Source organism: Heteronotia binoei, chromosome 3, assembly GCF_032191835.1.
Source record: "Heteronotia binoei isolate CCM8104 ecotype False Entrance Well chromosome 3, APGP_CSIRO_Hbin_v1, whole genome shotgun sequence".
NCBI classification, from domain to species: domain Eukaryota; kingdom Metazoa; phylum Chordata; class Lepidosauria; order Squamata; family Gekkonidae; genus Heteronotia; species Heteronotia binoei.
The window spans coordinates 41,834,535-41,851,732 of record NC_083225.1 but is presented as its reverse complement, the minus strand read 5'-3'; the positions used below and the strand labels follow the sequence as shown (position 1 = coordinate 41,851,732).

The following is a 17,198-nucleotide window of genomic DNA, read 5'->3' as shown; positions in this document are numbered from 1 at the left end:
TGAAAATCTACCGCAAGATCCAAGATATTTGGATTTATTTGGAAAATTTGGATTCTGGGGAAAAATTGTAGCAAAAACAGTCTTAAAGAAAGCGGTTGGACCAAAGAAAGAAGGGCATTACCCAAAAGCCCATTGACTTCAATAAATTTGGAAGGTGCAGGGAGTGGGCCAGTGTGCTCATGCCAGCTTTTCCTTTCTGTATGCTCACTCAGTGCATGGAGGGTTCATATATAGAGGACTACTGTGTATTGTTTTGTTTCCTCGTTTGGTACATTTTATTGCTGTAAGCCACTTTGAGTTCTTTGGGGAGGAAAGCCAGGCACAGATACAGAGATTTTGAGACACAGGATTCAATTTGTGCAAGTGTAATAATAGTTAACTGTAGTTCATGCAAACCATAGATTTACATCTTCCGATATGATGTCGTTAGCCACAGTTAAGGAAAAGAACTTGTGATTAAGCATTATGCTTGCACAGAATCTACGCTGCATTAACAAAATGCTGGAAGTTTTACAATAAAATGAAGTGCCAGTTTAGTTGGGAGTTGGAGTTGAAGAATAGAGTGGAGTTGTTTAAGATAGATCCTGGGTACATTAAGGGCTGTGCAGTGTAGGGAAGCCAGCCTCCTGGTGGAGCCTAGGAATCCCCTGGAATTACAGCTCATGCCCAAGCTATAGAGATCAGCTCCCCTGAAGAAAATGGATGTTTTAGAGGGTGGCCTCTATGGCAGGGGTGGCCAACAGTAGCTCTCCAGATGTTTTTGCCTTCAACTCCCATCAACCCCAGCCATTGGCCATGCTGGCTGAGGCTGATGGGAGTTGTAGGCAAAAAACATCTGGAGAGCTACCGTTGGCCACCCCTGCTCTATGGCATTGTGCCCTACTGAGGTCCTTGTCCTCCCTGGGCTCTGTCTCCAGATCTCCAGGAGTTTCCCAAGCTGAATCTGGCAACCATACTCCTCCCTTCACCCCTGATGGTGTCCACTGGGGACCTGGCAACCCTATGAATGCAGTGCTGTCCTATGCATTTTTTTTGCCCAATACCAAGTCCTACTTGATTCGGTGGATTTTACTCCAAGGTAAGCTTGCAGCTTTGATACAAGATTCCTTGATACAATGATACAACTCCCTTACACAGAATTCCTTTGCTTGCCACAGTTTGATTTGAACAGGAAAAAGAGAAGGGTGATAATCCCTTCCTTCACAGACTCATGTGCCCTGCATGTGCTTTTAGCATCATTAGGTGCTACACATCAACTCCTCTAGAGAGCGAGGTGACAGAATAGTCTAGTTTTTCAACTTACTGGATACAAGTACTTATGTTTGCATCAATTGCTGTGCAGGAACTGCATGTAGTCCCTAGCTGAAGGTCCCCCAGCGGTTCAGAAATCTCAGAATTGTCCAATTAATTTTCTGTGGACATTTCTTCTTTAACATTTTAACTAGAAATTTTGGGGTCTGGCAGGCCTTTGTGTTCAACTCCAGGGGAATTCTAGTGTTATTCCTGTCAAGTGCTTGAATGGTAATTTCAGCACCTCTTGTGTCTTTCATCCCAGAACTGATTGGCAGCCTCTTACTGTGATGTCTTTCACAGAAAATATGATTGATAACCTTAGTTGAATAACATGCTTAGCCTACAGATCTTAATTTCCTGCCTCCTTTTCACCTTCTTACTTATTTCAACCTTCCCTTCTCCTTTGTGTTCTCTTGTTCTGCTAATCCTACATCTCTGCAGTACTTGGTATACTAGAATGTTCTTGCTGATTACTGGGGTTATTTTGGCATGAGATTTTTGCGCTTGTGGGTGTGAAATGACTGAATTTTACACAGTGAGGCTATTTGCAAGTTCTGGGTGTACTCCACAGACTATTAAGGGAGGAAAAAATCAAAGGCATTTGGGTTATTCTATGTACCTATTATTTGGCTCATATTGTTACTTTATGAACTTGGAAAATCAAAGACTAGTTAGGGTTTTTTTTTATTATTGATTTGCTTCTCAGTTCAGTGTAGAGAAGAAAGCCTTTTTATTATTCTTATTCCTTGGTTTTGAGCTCACAGAACTTTTAAAGGTTCCTTTCAATGTATTTCTTTTTCTCCCCTAAAGGCCAAAGAAATACAGTAGCCAAAGCCAGCAATTTTGTGTTTGGCTTTTGTATCATGTTGTCTTCAATGCCATGTGTTTAATATTATATTAAGTTGGAACAACATGCCTCTGGGGATGGTTATAAATAGATATGTGTTTATACAGTTTTCCCTCCCATTTTATAAAATGGCTTCTTGGGAGTTCAGAGTCTTTCAGTCAGTGCTGAATCATATTATTTCACGGCTTATGAGAGAACTTACCAGGGTGTGAGTAGCATTATGTCTGAGGGTCTGGAACCAAGGGTTAGAATTCAGGGTTGGTGTTAGGAAGCTCCAAACAGACAAGTATGGTCAAAATTGGAAAGGAATTAGGGGCAAATAATCATTTCAGAGAAGGGAAAGTAGGAGAAAGAGAAACAAAGAAGTGAAATAAGGCCTGTTCAGGAGTACAGAGCATTGGAATGAGGAGTAAACCAGAAACTCACAGTGTGAAGTGTTCACCACCATATTAGTAACCCTTTCCAGATATATCTTATGAAAAGCTGGGGTTAGTGACAAATTGGACTCAAGTTACTCCTGCATGGATTTGGCTGAAAGGCAACAGAGCAAGGAGGAGGAATGATCTGTAGCAAAGGCTAGCCCAAGGGTGGCCAAACTTGCTTCACAGAAAAGCCAAATAGAATAAATGTCAGGTGTTTGAGAGCTGCAAGACATGAATGTCAGATGTTTGAGAGCCACAAGGAAGGAAAGGTGGGAAAAAAGCAAATAGATGGGGGAGGGAGGAAGAGGTAGAAAGAAAGCAACTTTAACTATAAACACATTCTCCAAACCATCAACTGGCTTGGCTTGGAGAAGTGATTTAAAGAGACAAATGCCTTCTTCAAACCGGTCAGTGGGGCAGTGAGGGCTTCAAGAGCCACACAATATGTATGAAAGAGCCACATGTGGCTCCCGGGCCACATTTTGGCCACCCCTGGGCTAGCCTGTTCATGTGGGTGACACTGCTGAGTAACAGCCCTTCTGCATGTGTTCTTCAGAGTCTTGGGCCTTATACATAGAATCATGTGCTCCTTTACTTAATTTTTGTTGCTCCTAGATGAGATTCCTTGAAGGAACAGAAGTCTGACCTATGTTTCATTAGTTGGTGTTTCTGGCAGAGTCTCAGAGTAAGTGATTACAAGCTCTTTAATAGGAGTGACATTGTATAAGGTCACATTACAAGACTGGCGTTGGGGCCCACGGGCCAAACTTATATACCTCTCTGGGTTTCCGCACAAGCATGTTATTGGGGTTGTTTCGCCTAGAGCAGGCGCCGGGGTGGTTGCGTTCTCATCCTCATCTTCCCCCCCGGGGCGCCTCTCGTGTGCGTAATTGGTCAATGTGTCGCCTTATTGTGAATCCCCCCTCTGAGATGACTTTGTACATGATGGCCCCTAGTACACTGGATACTCGTGCTGGTATCCATGCCGCCGCCCCCTGAAGTTTTTGGCAAACACTAAGTGCCCTGTGTCAAACCCCCGGGGGGCCCAGACCGCCTCTGGCACCTCTTGTAGGTCCAGGTGCATGTGATCCAGGAGGGTTGTCAGCCACCAGCTCAGGAGAAGCTCTGTTGGGCTGTGGCCAGTGACTGTACTGGGGGTGGAATGTTGTGCCAGGAGGCACTCGATGAGACGTGCTTCCCACTCCCCCATATATGATGCGTTTCCTTTGTAACCTGCACCATTCTTTCCGCTTGGCTGTTTGTGGCTGGGTGAAAGGGGGCTGACCTTATGCGTTTTATTAAATTCCGGTAACAGAAATCCTGAAACTCGGCCGAGGTGAAGGTCGTCCCATTATCAGGTACCAACGTGTCTGGGAGGCCATGTGTAGCGAAAACCCTGTGGAGCACCCCTAATGCCGCCCAAGAAGAGGTGGAGGCTACTGGCACTACCTCTTAACCATTTGGAGTAGGAGTCCACAATGAGGAAGAATATATGCCCCTGGAAGTCGAGGTGCAGGTGGGATCAGGGGTTGCAAGTGGACTCCCACTGTTGGGCCGGGGTGCGGGGCGATGCTGGACGGGTCTCCTGGCATGATTGACATCGGGCCACCCAGGATTCAATGGCGTCGTCAATTCCTGGCCACCATACATAGCTGCAGGCCAACACTTTCATGCGTACGATCTCCAGATGGGTTTTGTGCAGCGCTGAAAGGACTTGCCGCCACAGTACTGGGGGCACCACCACCCTACTTCTCCACAACAGACACCCTTTATGCACAGACAGTTTGTCCCGGCAGGATGCAAATGCTGAGAATTCCGAGCCCACCCATCCTTCTGGCCACCCCCTCCACACGCAGTCCAGTACTCGGGAGAGGGTTTTGTCCTTGGAAAAGCAGCTGACAATGTCCTTTGCATACACCTGGTGGTCCAGGAGGGCTTCTAGTGACATAATCTGGAATGCCAGGGCAGGGTCTGGGTCCATGGAGGGCAGCGGCGGGCAGCTCAGAGCATCAGCGTGACCAATCACTTTCCCTGGGTGGTACTTAAAGTCATACTGATAACCTGCCAGGAAGATGGACCACCTCAACATCCGCAGTGGGGCGTTTGTCAGTCGTGGGTGAACAGGCCCAGCAGGGGCTTGTGGTCCGTCAAGATAATCAGGGGCCAGCCCTACAGGTAATCGTGGAATTTTTTTACCCCTGCCACGATAGCCAGGCCCTCTTTGTCTATTTGAGCGTAGTTTCGCTCTGGTTTCTGTAAGGTCCTGGAATAATATGCTACTGGAACCTCGCAACCATCCGGCAGTCTGTAGGCCAACACAGCGCTGACCCTGTAAGGCGAGGCGTCGCACGTGAGCACGACAGGTAGTTGCTTGTCAAAGTGCGCCAGCAAGCTGTTAGAAGTTAAAATGTCTTTTACAGCCTGGAAAGCGGCAGCTTGCCGATGACCCCAAACCCATGGTGCCCTTTTGTCCAGCAGTCTTTGTAAGGGCTCTGCCTTATACGGAAGGAAGGCATGGTAGAAATTAAGAATTCCCAAGAACGATTGTAGTTCTGCCTTGTTGGTGGGAAACAGCACATCACAAATGGCCTTTATTTTGTCCTGGGATGGATGAATGCCGCTCGCATCCACCGTATACCCCAGAAAGTCTATGGTGGGCACCCCCAATACACATTTCTCCTGTTTTACCTTAACCCTGCCCCTTCGAAATTCTGCAACACCATTCAGAGACGGTCGGCAAATTCATCCTCGGTGGCTGCCGCAGTCAGCACACCGTCGAAGAATGGCTGGACCCCAGGAATGCCTTTAAGAAGGAAGACCATCAAATTCTGAAACAGTCCCGGAGGCACACTGACCCCGAACTGCAAGTGTCTAACTCTGAAGGCCCCCCGGTGCGTCACGATGGTTCGAGCTTCTGCTGTGGTGGCATCCACAGGGAGCTGTTGGTACACCTGTGCCAAATCTAATTTCCAAAAAAAGTTTTGCTCCCACTAAGGATGTTAACACATGGCTCACTACCGGGACGGGGTATGCATTCCCTTGCAACAGCTTATTAATCATACATTTATAGTCAGCGCAGATGCATACGCTGCCATTGGGTTTGATCGGGGTTACTATGGAAGTCTCCCACTTCACATTAGCGACTGGTTCCAGAACCCCTTGGGCCACTAGGCGGTCCAGCTCCTCTTCGATCTTGGGCCTAAGAGCTAGTGGCACTCGCCTGGCCTTCAGCCATATGGGCTGCACGTTGGGGTCCAGTTGTAATGCTACGGGGGCCCCGGTGTACATCCCCAGAGTCCCATTGAAAACAGTTGGGAACTCTTCGCACACCTTTTGAAGATCTCTTTCAACAGGGGTGTAATGGATCCCCGTCACTTGGATGCCCAGGGCCTGGAACCAGGACTGCACAGATCGCCCTCCACCATGATGAGAGGGAGCTTGCCCTTGGACTTTCCATACCTAATGCGGACCAGACCCACTCCCAGGACTGCAGCCTCCCGCTTCTGAAAGCCCCAGACTATGAATGAGGTTGGTTGTAACTGGGTTTCGCCCCCTGGGCACATCTTCCTGAACGTGCAGGCCGAAATGACCATCTGGCCCGCCCCGGAGTCTACCTCCATTTTGCAGGGCTTGCCTTCCATGAACGCAGTCACGTAATATTTATCTGGGGAGGGAAGGAGTAACTGGCATAGCTGGGTCCCCAAAGTGGTGAGTGCCTGGTTGTCATCCACTAGTGCAACCTCGTGGCGGCGGCCATTCTGTTGGCGAGGAAGTTTTCCTTGGCACAGCACCACCAACCGGCACACCCGAGCTATGTGCCCGGCCTTCTCACATGTATGGCCGGTCGTGCTCCTGAACTTGCACGTGCGCCGCTCATGTGGCTCCCCACAGCTGGCGCATGTCTTGGGGGTGATTAATTCCATCATTCCTGGCCTTGGCTTTTGTTGGCCCAACTGGTGCAGCTTGAGTGCGTCGTCCCCGTCTGAGTCGTCCGATTCTGCGGCCGGTCGCAGCTGGTGAGCACTGGTTCCCGGGCAGCGGGCCTTCTCCTTGTGCGCATCCTTGGCTGCGGTGGCTATTTGTAGGGCCTTCTCCAAGGTCAGCTTTGATTCCATCATGATTTTCCGATGTGCCTTCACGTCCCTGAGGCCATGAGTGAACTTCACAAGCAGGGTTTCTTCCAATTGTGTAGCGTACTCCACCTTCCTGCCCAGGTCTCGCAGGCAGTCTAGGAAGGTTGCGACATTCGGCTCCTGGAAGCTGTTGAGAAACTAGCTTCCAGGTGAGGAGAGTAGGCTTTGGGACAAAATGGTCAGTCAGCGCCTTGATGATCTTGTTGAAGGAAGACGCCTCAAGCATCTCTGGCACGACCAGGCCCTCCTCTAACTGTAGCGTGGCAATGCTGCAGTTGCTCAGCAGGATGGCCTTCTTTATTTCGGGTTCATCATCCTTGATTCGCTGTGCCATGAGGTGGTACTTGAGTCTTTTGATCTAGGCTTCCCAGGCCTTGGGCTGTGCCATGTCGAACTCCGGAATGGAGTTTTGCGATCCGGACGTGGCAGCCATGATTGGGCTAGGTGTTGCTTGTTGCGCGGCGGTGCTGGAGCTCGATGCGCTTGGCAGTGCCAGGGTGCCCTCACTCATCCGGATCCCATCCTTGTCGCCACTATAATATAGTGAGTTCTATGCATGGCAGAGTCTCAGAGTCAGTGATTACAAGCTCTTTAATAGGAGTGACATAGTATAAGGTCACATTACAAGACTGGGACCCACGGGTCAAACTTATATACATCTCTGGGTTCCCGTGCAAGCACGTTATTGGGTCATTCAAACCGGTGGGGGCTTGTGATTGGTCCTGGGCTGCAGGGATTTGAATCCTGCAGCCCTTTGTTCCCGAGTCCCCAAACTCAGTCCATATGGCTCCAATGAGCCTGGCGGAAACATCCAGAGTCTTCCCTTGGGTCCACATACATAACAGCCCCTCTCCTTTTTTCCCTATTTCCTTCTCTTTTTCTACGGAACCTCTTTCTTGCCAACCTCTGGGTGGGGCTGGAAAGCTCCTGGAATCATAACATGTCTCCCAACTACAGAGATCAGTTCTTCTTAGGGTTGCTAGACTGAGACTGGGAAATCCTTGGAGATTTAGGGGTACAGCCATGGGAGGACAAGGACATCAGCGGAGTACGTCATAAAGTCCACTCTCCAAAGCAGTCATTTTCTCTAAGGGAACCTATCTCTGTCATCTAGAAAGCAGTTGTAATTCCAGGTGATCTCCAGCCCCCAACTGCAGGTTAGCAACCCTAGTTCCTCCAGAAGAAATGGATTGCCAGACTCCCAGTCCAGGCAGGGTTTCTCCCAATTTCACGGGCTCCCGTCTGGATGGTGGGGGAAGCCTCACTCCCAGACAGCCCCCTCCCGCTTCAGTGACAACACAGAGAAGTAATGATGATGCTGTAGTATTTTGGTTAAAACTATTCTTACCATAGAGCTTTGGCTAGAGCGTTGCTGCGCGATATGACCGGCATGATGTCATTGCCCCAATGATGTAATGTGCAACAACACCGTCCCCACCCTCCCCACTCCCAGAAGGCTCCTTCCCATCCCTTGTCAGCCAGGTAAGTAGACGTGGATACCTTACTATGGAGGGTGGAATCTATGGCATTATACCCTTCTGAGGTTCCTCCTGTCCTCAAACCCGACCCTGCACAGGCTCCCACCCAAATTTCTAGGAATTTTTGTAAAATAAATTTTTATTATTCTCCAAAATATTATAATAATATTCAACTCTTATTAAATGTTTAGTACCAATACGTTGCATCACATTTTCCACCTCTCTCCCCCCCCTTTTCGTGACCGCCACTGGTGCATTTTACTTAAAGTACTAAAAAGAAATAAAAGGTAGTTTAACATTTTAAGAATCTTCATAAAAAAAAACCCTTATAGCTATAGTAAATTAAAATTAAGGAAAAAACCATTAGCTATGATTATTATCCATCTTCATTATGCTTCATTAGTCCACAATCTTTTTCATAAAAATAAAATTGAAGAAAAGTAAATTCCCATAATCTCACTTTAACTATACTCCTTATCAATATAGGTTGAAAAAAAAATAAGAAAGGGTATAGTCCCATAGTCACATTTTTTAACTATAGTCCATTTATAATAATAATAATAAATTTTTATTTATATCCCGCCCTCCCCACCGAGGCAGGCTCAGGGCGGCTCACAAGACATGGTGCATACCATGATTACAATAAAATACAGTTAATACAATAAAATACAGTTAAAATACAATTAAATTTACGGTACATTTCCTTTAGCAGTTAACTATTGTCAAACATCACTAAATGTCCTTTCACCTTCCATTGTATTTCCACATACTTTTGAAATTTTCCCCACTCATTTTTAAATTTTTCTAAATCATATTCTTTTAAGATTCTTGTCAGTTTGTCCGTTTCACTCCAATGCATAATTTTCATAATCAAGTCCCACTTTTCTGGTATTTTGTGCTGCTTCCACATCTGCGCATATATTGTCCATGCAGCTGAAAGCATGTACCAAAGTATTGTTCTATCTTGTTTCGGAAAACTTTCCATTTGTAATCCCAACAAAAAGATTTCTGGTGCCTTCTTTATGTTATAACCCAGAATCTTTGAAATCTCTTGCTGAATCATTTGCCAAAATTGTTTTGCCAATTCACAAGTCCACCACATTTGGTAGAAAGATCCCTCATGTTTTTTACATTTCCAACATCTATCCAACACATGATTATTCATTTTCGACAGTTTTTTTTTTTTTAAACTAGACAGCTTAAAAATCCAAAAGAGATAAAAGGAGCACCAAATTTCTTATTTCTTATTTCTAGGAATTTTAAAAACATCTTTACCCCGTCTTGGCAGTCCCAATATCCTTTCCCTGCCTAAAGGTGCTCCTTTTATCACTTTTGGATTTTTAAGCTGTCTAGTGTTTTGTTTTTTTTTTAATCCATTTTTCTGCAGAACTAGGACCCTTTTCAGGTTTGTAGAAAGATCTGTTTTGCCTGTTTACAGCTCCACTCACTGGATTTAAGTATTCAAAGATACCCAGCCTTTGCTATTAAAATATAAGAATAATTAAAAGAAACCCAACGTTATCTTGAAAATATAGGAAACAGTGCCTCTATATCAATAGTGACTAAGGCTGCTATCCTCCAGGTGGGGTCTGGAGATTTCCTGGAATTACAACTGATGTCCAGACTACAAAGGTCTTTTCTCCTGGAGAATAGGTCTATTTTGGAGGGTAGATTTCATGGCATTATACTCCACTGAGATTCCTTCCTTCCTCAAACCTCACCCTCCTCAGGCTCCACCCCCAAATCTCTACAAATTTCCCAACTTGGAGTTGGCAACCCTGAGAGGGCTAGGGTTGCCAATCCCCAGGTGGAGACCCTCCCCCCACTTCAGAGACATCAGAAAGTGGTGGGGGGGGGAATGTTAGCTGGGCAATCTATTATTCCATATGAAGGCCAATTCTCATAGGATATAATGGAGAATTGATCTGCGGGTATCTGGGGCTTGTGGGGGGGGCTGTATTTTTTTAGATAGAGGTACCAAATTTTCAGCATAGCATCCAGTGCCTCTCCCCAAAATACCTTTTATGTTTAAAAAAAAATGGACCCCCAAAGAAGGTGCCCCTAGCCTTCATTATTTCCAATGGGGGGAAGGTATTTAAAAGGTGTGTGGTCCCTTGAAATGTGATGGCCAGAACTCCCTTTGTAGTTCAGTTGTGCTTGTCACACCCTTGCTCTTGGCTCCAAAGTCTCCTGGCTCTACCCCCAAAGTCTCCAGATATTTCTTAAATTGAACTTGGCAACTCTAGAGAGAGCAGATATACAGGAGACACAAAGCTGCCATCGATAATGGCATCCCTACGTTGAATTTCTACTCCTTGGTAGTGTTTTGTAGTAACAATTGCCTTATGTTGTGAAATTCTGCATTTTTGTACTTGGGAATTAATGTCATTGGCTCAAGGAAACACCAAACTTCATCCAGATGCCCATGTGTCATCTTTTTCAAGAGGAAGGGAGAGAATTCGATATAGAGATTTTCAGCAGCAGCTCATATCACTTGTAATGTGTCCTTCCAGTTAAAACAGATTGATTCTGTATATAATACTACTCTTTTATCATGTGGATGCTATTAACCTCCATGCCGTTACTCAGCTCTCATTCATTTCCCTGCCCTTGGCCTCATTACATAGTTTGGTGTTCTTGTCTGTCCATTACATACAAATGTGTGGAATAGTAATACAATAGCCATTTATAAAAAGTGAAATGCAATGTTTAAAAAACTGGTTGAGTCTGGAGAAGCAGCACAGTTTCCTCCACCCATGCACTGCCACCACTGCCTCTGCCCGCCCCTCCTTTCCCTTCTCTTCCTGCCCCTTCGCCTCCCCTCACCCCCTGGTGCGATCACAGCATGCATCTTATCTTTAGAAAGACCGCTGGAGAAGGCTTGACTCCCCTGGAAGATAAATCCGCGCAGCAGCTGGCAGGGCCCAGGCGGGGTGCACTGTGATGGTGCGGGGGGGGGGAGGGGCTGGGCAGCCTAGTTTGTCTGCCTCCTCTGCCCATGACCCCCCCCCCTCCTTAAGGAGTCTTAAAATTGTTTTGGGGGGGCTCTCAGAGTTTCCATCCTTCATGAGTTAGACCTCCTGTCCATACTCTCTAGGAGTAAAATTCCCAAGTAGCTGGTAAGAACATAAGAGAAGCCATGTTGGATCAAGCTTGTGTGTCACACAGTGGCCAAAAAAACAAAACAAAAAAAAAACCCAGTGCCATCAGGAGGTTCACAAGTGGGTCTAGAAGCCCTTCCACTTTGCCCCCCCCCTCAAAGCACCAAAAATACAGAGCATCACTGCCCCAAACAGTTCCAGTAATATACTGTGGCTAATAGCCACTGATGGATCTCAGCTTCATATTTTTATCCAATCCCCTCTTGAAGCTGGCTATGCTTGTAGCCGCCGCCACCTCCTTTGGCAATGAATTCCACATATTAATCACCATTTGGGTGAAAAAGTACTTCCTTTTATCTGTTTATCCTGACTGCTCAGCAATTTCATCAAATGCCTACGAGTTCTTGTATTGTGAGAAAGGGAGAAGAGTACTTCTTTCTCTACTTTCTCCTTCCCATGCATAATCTTGTAAACCTCTATCATTTCACCCCGCAGTCGACGTTTCTCCAAGCTAAAGAGCCCCAAGCGTTTTAACCTTTCTTCATAGGGAAAGTGTTCCAAACCTTTAATCATTCTAGTTGCCCTTTTCTGGACTTTTTCCAATGCTATAATATCCTTTTTGAAGTGCGGTGACCAAAATTGTACACCGTTTTCCAAATGAGACCGCACCATCAATTTATACAGGGGCATTATGATACTGGCTGATTTCTCTAGCATGCATGCAGATTTATAGACTCACATGAACACCAAGGCATCTTGCAGCATTCAGCATGCCATCTCACCCCTTTATCCATTAAGATATGCTTCAAATGTTACCTACCGCAGGACTTTCATGTTTCCCTAGCATTTCTTTAACCCAAGTTGATCTTTTTTGGATTTTGGGAGCAGTGTCTACTCCAGAGAAGATAAATATGTTGGCAAACCAACTAGAGAAGAAACTTCAGAAATTTGAAGGAGCATGTGAGGGAATGTGCCTTGGTATATAAATTAAGAAACTTATTCTTGTTTTCACATGAAAGATGTTGGTGGGTATATTTTATTGTCACAACTGTCCTTAGATATTATATTTATTGCAGAGTGAGAGGCTACATTCTGTCCTATTATCTTAGCCCTTTAGAAACAGTCAAGCCCTGTCTAAGTGCAGTCTTTCTCTACCCAGTACATTTATTTATTTAGGGTTTTTAACCATTCTGTCCTCTGGTTTTAAGGTCGCAGTTACTCTTACCTCATTTTATCCTCTCAGAGCCAGTGTGTTGCTTGGAAGGTGTCGTTCATAATAATGGAAGAGATGAGAATGCCACCTGATTTTGTCTCCTCATGGCTCAGCAAGAATTTGAACATGGCCCCTCATGCCAAAACCCAGCACCCTCTGTGTGTCACCTCAGTGACTATCTTTGAGTCTTTTTATTTGTGAGAAGTTTTCCATTGACCCGAAGCAGGCTTCTGACCTGTTGTGTCTCACATTCCTGACTCTGAGGAATTTGCCTCCTCTTGTTAGCTTTTGATTGGGTTTTTTTTGGACTAACTTGTTCTCATGCCAGTAATATTTGAGTTGGTCCCAGTGCAGCATTTCTGTGAGTGCAAGGACTTCTGCCTGTGGAGACCAGCTTTCTCAGCTCCCCACTCCCATGACAGACTCACTGGATTCCTGTTCTTGGAGAAGAGGAGATCACCAGGAACAGGATTTGGGGGGGCATTTTGGGCTGCCATGGAATGGGGGCAGCTGAGAAACTGGTGCTCTGTGGGTACAACAACTTCCACCTGCAGAAATGCTGTGCTGGAGTCATTCTTTTTTCTCCTGCCTTTTAGATAGTTTGTGTGTTGCCGAAACCATCTGTAGCATGCTTTCTCTTTTGGTGTTTTTTGTACCATAGTTTGGCTGCATTTGCACACAATTGGATATTGTACTATCAATGAACTATAGTGATATTTCTCAACTGTATTGTCCTACATGGAAAATCCATTTGAGGATGGTGAAGTGTCCAGGGTGTTTGGATGCAGCTTTTGAACATGCTTACTAGAATTTGGAGTGGTTTACTACAGAAGATGCTGGGTGATCCACACTTGGTTGTGGCCATACAGTCTGAATTTGATAGAGGATCCTGATTTTAAGAAGCTTGATTTCCAAACTGTACTTCAACTAAAGGAAAAGAGAGTTTTATGTCTGGATGGGAAATATCACCCAGTCCCACTTGACAGGTCAAGAAACTGACAGTATATTTGTAAAAGAGCATGACTGAAGTGAGGTTTTTTGGTGTCTGCAGACCACACATTTATCATGGCATGAGACTATTTCTCTTACGTTGGTACACTGACAGATAACACTAATGTGCAAAGCTCATGAATGGAGGTAATCTCCTTTTTTCTGTAGATGGAGTTGGGAAAAGGCTGGAGGTTAACAACAACACAGCCATTTCAGATGTTCAAGGTAAGATGGAACACGTTCACCTTGCTTGGAGATATTTCCCTTCTTGGAGTTAACACCAGAATTTGCTTGTCTGTCAAAGCCAAAGTGGAGTTTTATACAAAGGTTTATGGAGACTTGAAAGCAGAGTGTGTGTGATTGCATCATTTTCTGTGCCATAAACATTAACCTGTATATACAGCTATGATTTTCTTTCTCATGGTCACTGAAAGCTAGCACCAGCTGTCTTGCAAAGGAAGTATATATATTGCATGTTAACTCGCAAAGTGTGTCTGCTTTGAAAATGCCCTCCAATACATTTTAAATTATAATCCATTGAGGAATGAATTCTCACATGCATTCCTCTATGTATTCCTGCATGTACGTAGTCTTGAATAAAAATGCCATGGGTGCTATGACAATAACTTAGGTAGTCAGACCTTTATCTACAACAGGCACAAATGCAGATGTTGTGTTTGGGTGTACTGCTCTCTCTTCTCCTGGAACATGATTTGAAGGCCTTCTAGGATGGAAGACTTAAAGCAAACTCCATTTTATGAAAAGAGCAGAAAAGAGTAAGAGTTCAGTAGCACCTTAAACTAACAAAATCTGTGGTAGAGTAATACATACTAAATTTAAATTATGTGTAAAAGTTCTCCAAATTGTAATCTTTTCTGAGTCATACTCTACCACAAAATTTGTTAGTCTTTAGGTGCTACTGGACTCTTTTCTACAGCTTCAGACAGACTAACATGGCTACCCATCTTGCTCTATCTACATTTTATGTGATGGTTGAATGCTTGGAGCCTTTCCCCTCCACAAACTAAAGGCTGATCCACTTATTACAAAAAGTGGACTTTGTAACTTGTGAATCAGTCCTAGGATTCTAAACTAGTTAAATGCAGGTTTAGGGTTCAGTTACCCTAAACTAGTTAAATGCAGGTTTAGGGTTCAGTGCTGCTGGGATTTTTATTCCATTAGAAGCACATGTGAGGGCTCACTTTGAGTGGAAGAAGGACTCTTAAACCTTCCTCTAGCCTATGTTGTTTTTATGGTATGAAACTTACAAGCATCTGTATGAGTACTTGTATATTCCCCTAACAGGACTCCATGGGTCCCTTTATGTTTGGGGAAATGGTGCAGGGAGGAAGGCCTCCCTTCATGTGAGAGCCAGTTTGTTGTAGTGGTTAAGTGAGTGGACTCTTATCTGGGAGAACCAGGTTTGATTTCCCACTCCTTCACTTGCAGCTGCTGGAATGGCCTTGGGTTAGCCATTGCTCTTGGAGGAGTTGTCCTTGAAAGAGTAGCTGCTGTTAGAGCTCTCTCAGCCCCACCCACCTCACAGGGTGTCTGTTGTGGGGGAAGGAGATAAAGGAGATTGTAAGCTGCTGAGTCTCTGATTCAGAGAGAAGGGCACGGCATAAATCCACCATTCTTCTTCATGCCACATTTCCAGTCTGTATTGTGTCCCTGTGCACATGATTTTTAGACAAAAAAAAAAATGCTGGGACCCCTAGTCATCAGATGCCTAGGTGTATGTGAGCTCTTAGAATCATTTGGGGAAATCTGGTTGCCCAAGTGCCTACTTTCAAACATTAAGGACAGCAGGAGTTCAAGTTCAAGCTTCAAAAAATTGGAAGGCTTCTATATAGGATGGGAAGAAGGAGAGGAGTGAATGAGTGCACAAGCATGACAACAATCTGTGCTGGTTCCCATTGTGGATAAACAGCAAACTGTTGTAGTGTCTTTGTGTGACCCTTGAAGACTGTACTCAAAATATTTATTTGGTTATGTAGTTCAGAAACAGTTATGTAAATTACTGGCATAGCTTTAGTGTTTCCATTTTGTTTCCATGATGGCCAGTTTGAGTATGAAGGTTGACTATGTGCCCTATGTGTGGTTAGCACCAAACAATCATTTTTCATGAAAGACTGGATTCTGTACTCAGAATAAATTATAGCATTGGATAGGAAAGGAAGGAACTGAATGAAAAGACAAGGGCTAGATAATCAATGCATTTCAAGGGTCATGAAAAAAGACCTTGGAAGGAATGCTGTACACTTCATCCTACCCTTTCAGATCCTGTGTCTTCTTTGTACATTGTATTACAGATATTCAAGTGCAGTCATGCAGACTACCAACTGCCTTTTGAGAAAAAATGCACCAGATTTCATGCTTTCATAGTGAATTGTCTGTAAGCAAATGATGCTCGGCTTGCATTTTACCTTGATTGCATGGCCGTCACCTTCTTGGTTAATTTTTGCAAATTGCATTTCCAAGTTCCACTTCCTTAGTTTGAGGATGTAATGGTGCAAATGAAGGAGCAGGATGGAGACTTGGAAAATCCCACAGTGAATGTTAAGTGAAGATTCCAGATCTCTTCTCCCCAGCATGCATGAACTGTAAAGATTGCTCCTTTTTTTTGTAATGTTAGTGGGAAAGTCCACATGAACTTCATATTCCATAGTGGTCAAGTTAACCCTGTTTCCTTAAAGCTTTTTCAGACTACATAGGACACCCTGCAATTTTTTTTAAAAAAAAAATCATAGCTCTTCTTTTGCACAGACAAAACCCTTTTATTTGACTGTAGTATGCGTCTCCAGGGCCAAATCCACACATCTAAAGAACCCAAGCAATCAGAGAGAAGGAGACATCAGTCTTTATTAAACTTGTTCTGTCAAATGATTTAACTTGTCTGTTAAGACTTCCCCAGCGGCCTTGCATGGGGTAAGAAATAGGATGAGTACTGTAAAGAAACAACTAAAGGTTCCTTAAATTTGTGAGGCAAATTTGAATTCGGAGAACTTTTACACATAATTTAAATTTAGTATGTGTTACCAGCTTTACATCTTGGGAAGGAAGGCAAAACTCTCTAGATAGCTTTGAAATAAAATATGAATTTATTTTATTTGCTATGTGGACTTTTCTTTCTTCAGCTTCATTTCCCTTCTCAGACTAGAAGCCCTCATGCAGTTTTGTTCTAGTGATTTGTTCATAAATGAAGGCTGCTGTGGAGATTCAGAATGAGCCAGAAGGGCATTGCTAATTTGTGTATCTTATTTATGCATCGTTAACATTTTTCACAAACTGTGACATCAGGTTATCTCTAATAGATGCATTGCACTTATGTGTTGTCGTTTACACAGTCTCTGGTGTGAACCTAACAACCAATTCAGATGTTACCTTATTGTAGGTATGGGAGTTATTCCATATTTACATATGCAGGAAAGCATATTGCATAAAAGAGTAACACTGTGAATCTGATGACAAGTTTGCTCAATCTGTATGCATAGTTATTGGCGTATTTGGTCCCTGTGTGGATATTTGCATATTCCACTTTTAACCATGCTGTCTGGTTAGAAATGCTAGCTTTCTTTCTCCTTATTCGCCATGTTAAACAAAACAAAAACAAAATCCTCCAGTGTTAGCCCAGAGACAAAAAGGACACAGCAACAAGCAGCAGCACCTAAAGATGCAGAGTGGTATTATAAAACAGTTGTGGTTCTTCTAAAAGAAGAAT

The 17,198-nt window shown here is 44.3% G+C and overlaps 1 protein-coding gene across 2 annotated transcripts in view; it reads left to right on the top strand.

Annotated features, from left to right (window-relative positions):
- Positions 1-17,198, top strand: part of NALCN (sodium leak channel, non-selective) — a 290,882-nt gene that overhangs the window by 30,835 nt on the left and 242,849 nt on the right. Inside the window, exon 4 of one of the 2 annotated variants that reach the window (XM_060233671.1) lies at positions 13,646-13,702. The exons of the other annotated variant lie outside the window; for it this stretch is intronic. Coding sequence (XP_060089654.1) covers positions 13,646-13,702 — 57 coding nt within the window. The remainder of the gene's footprint in view (positions 1-13,645; positions 13,703-17,198) is intronic. 2 annotated transcript variants of the gene reach the window in all.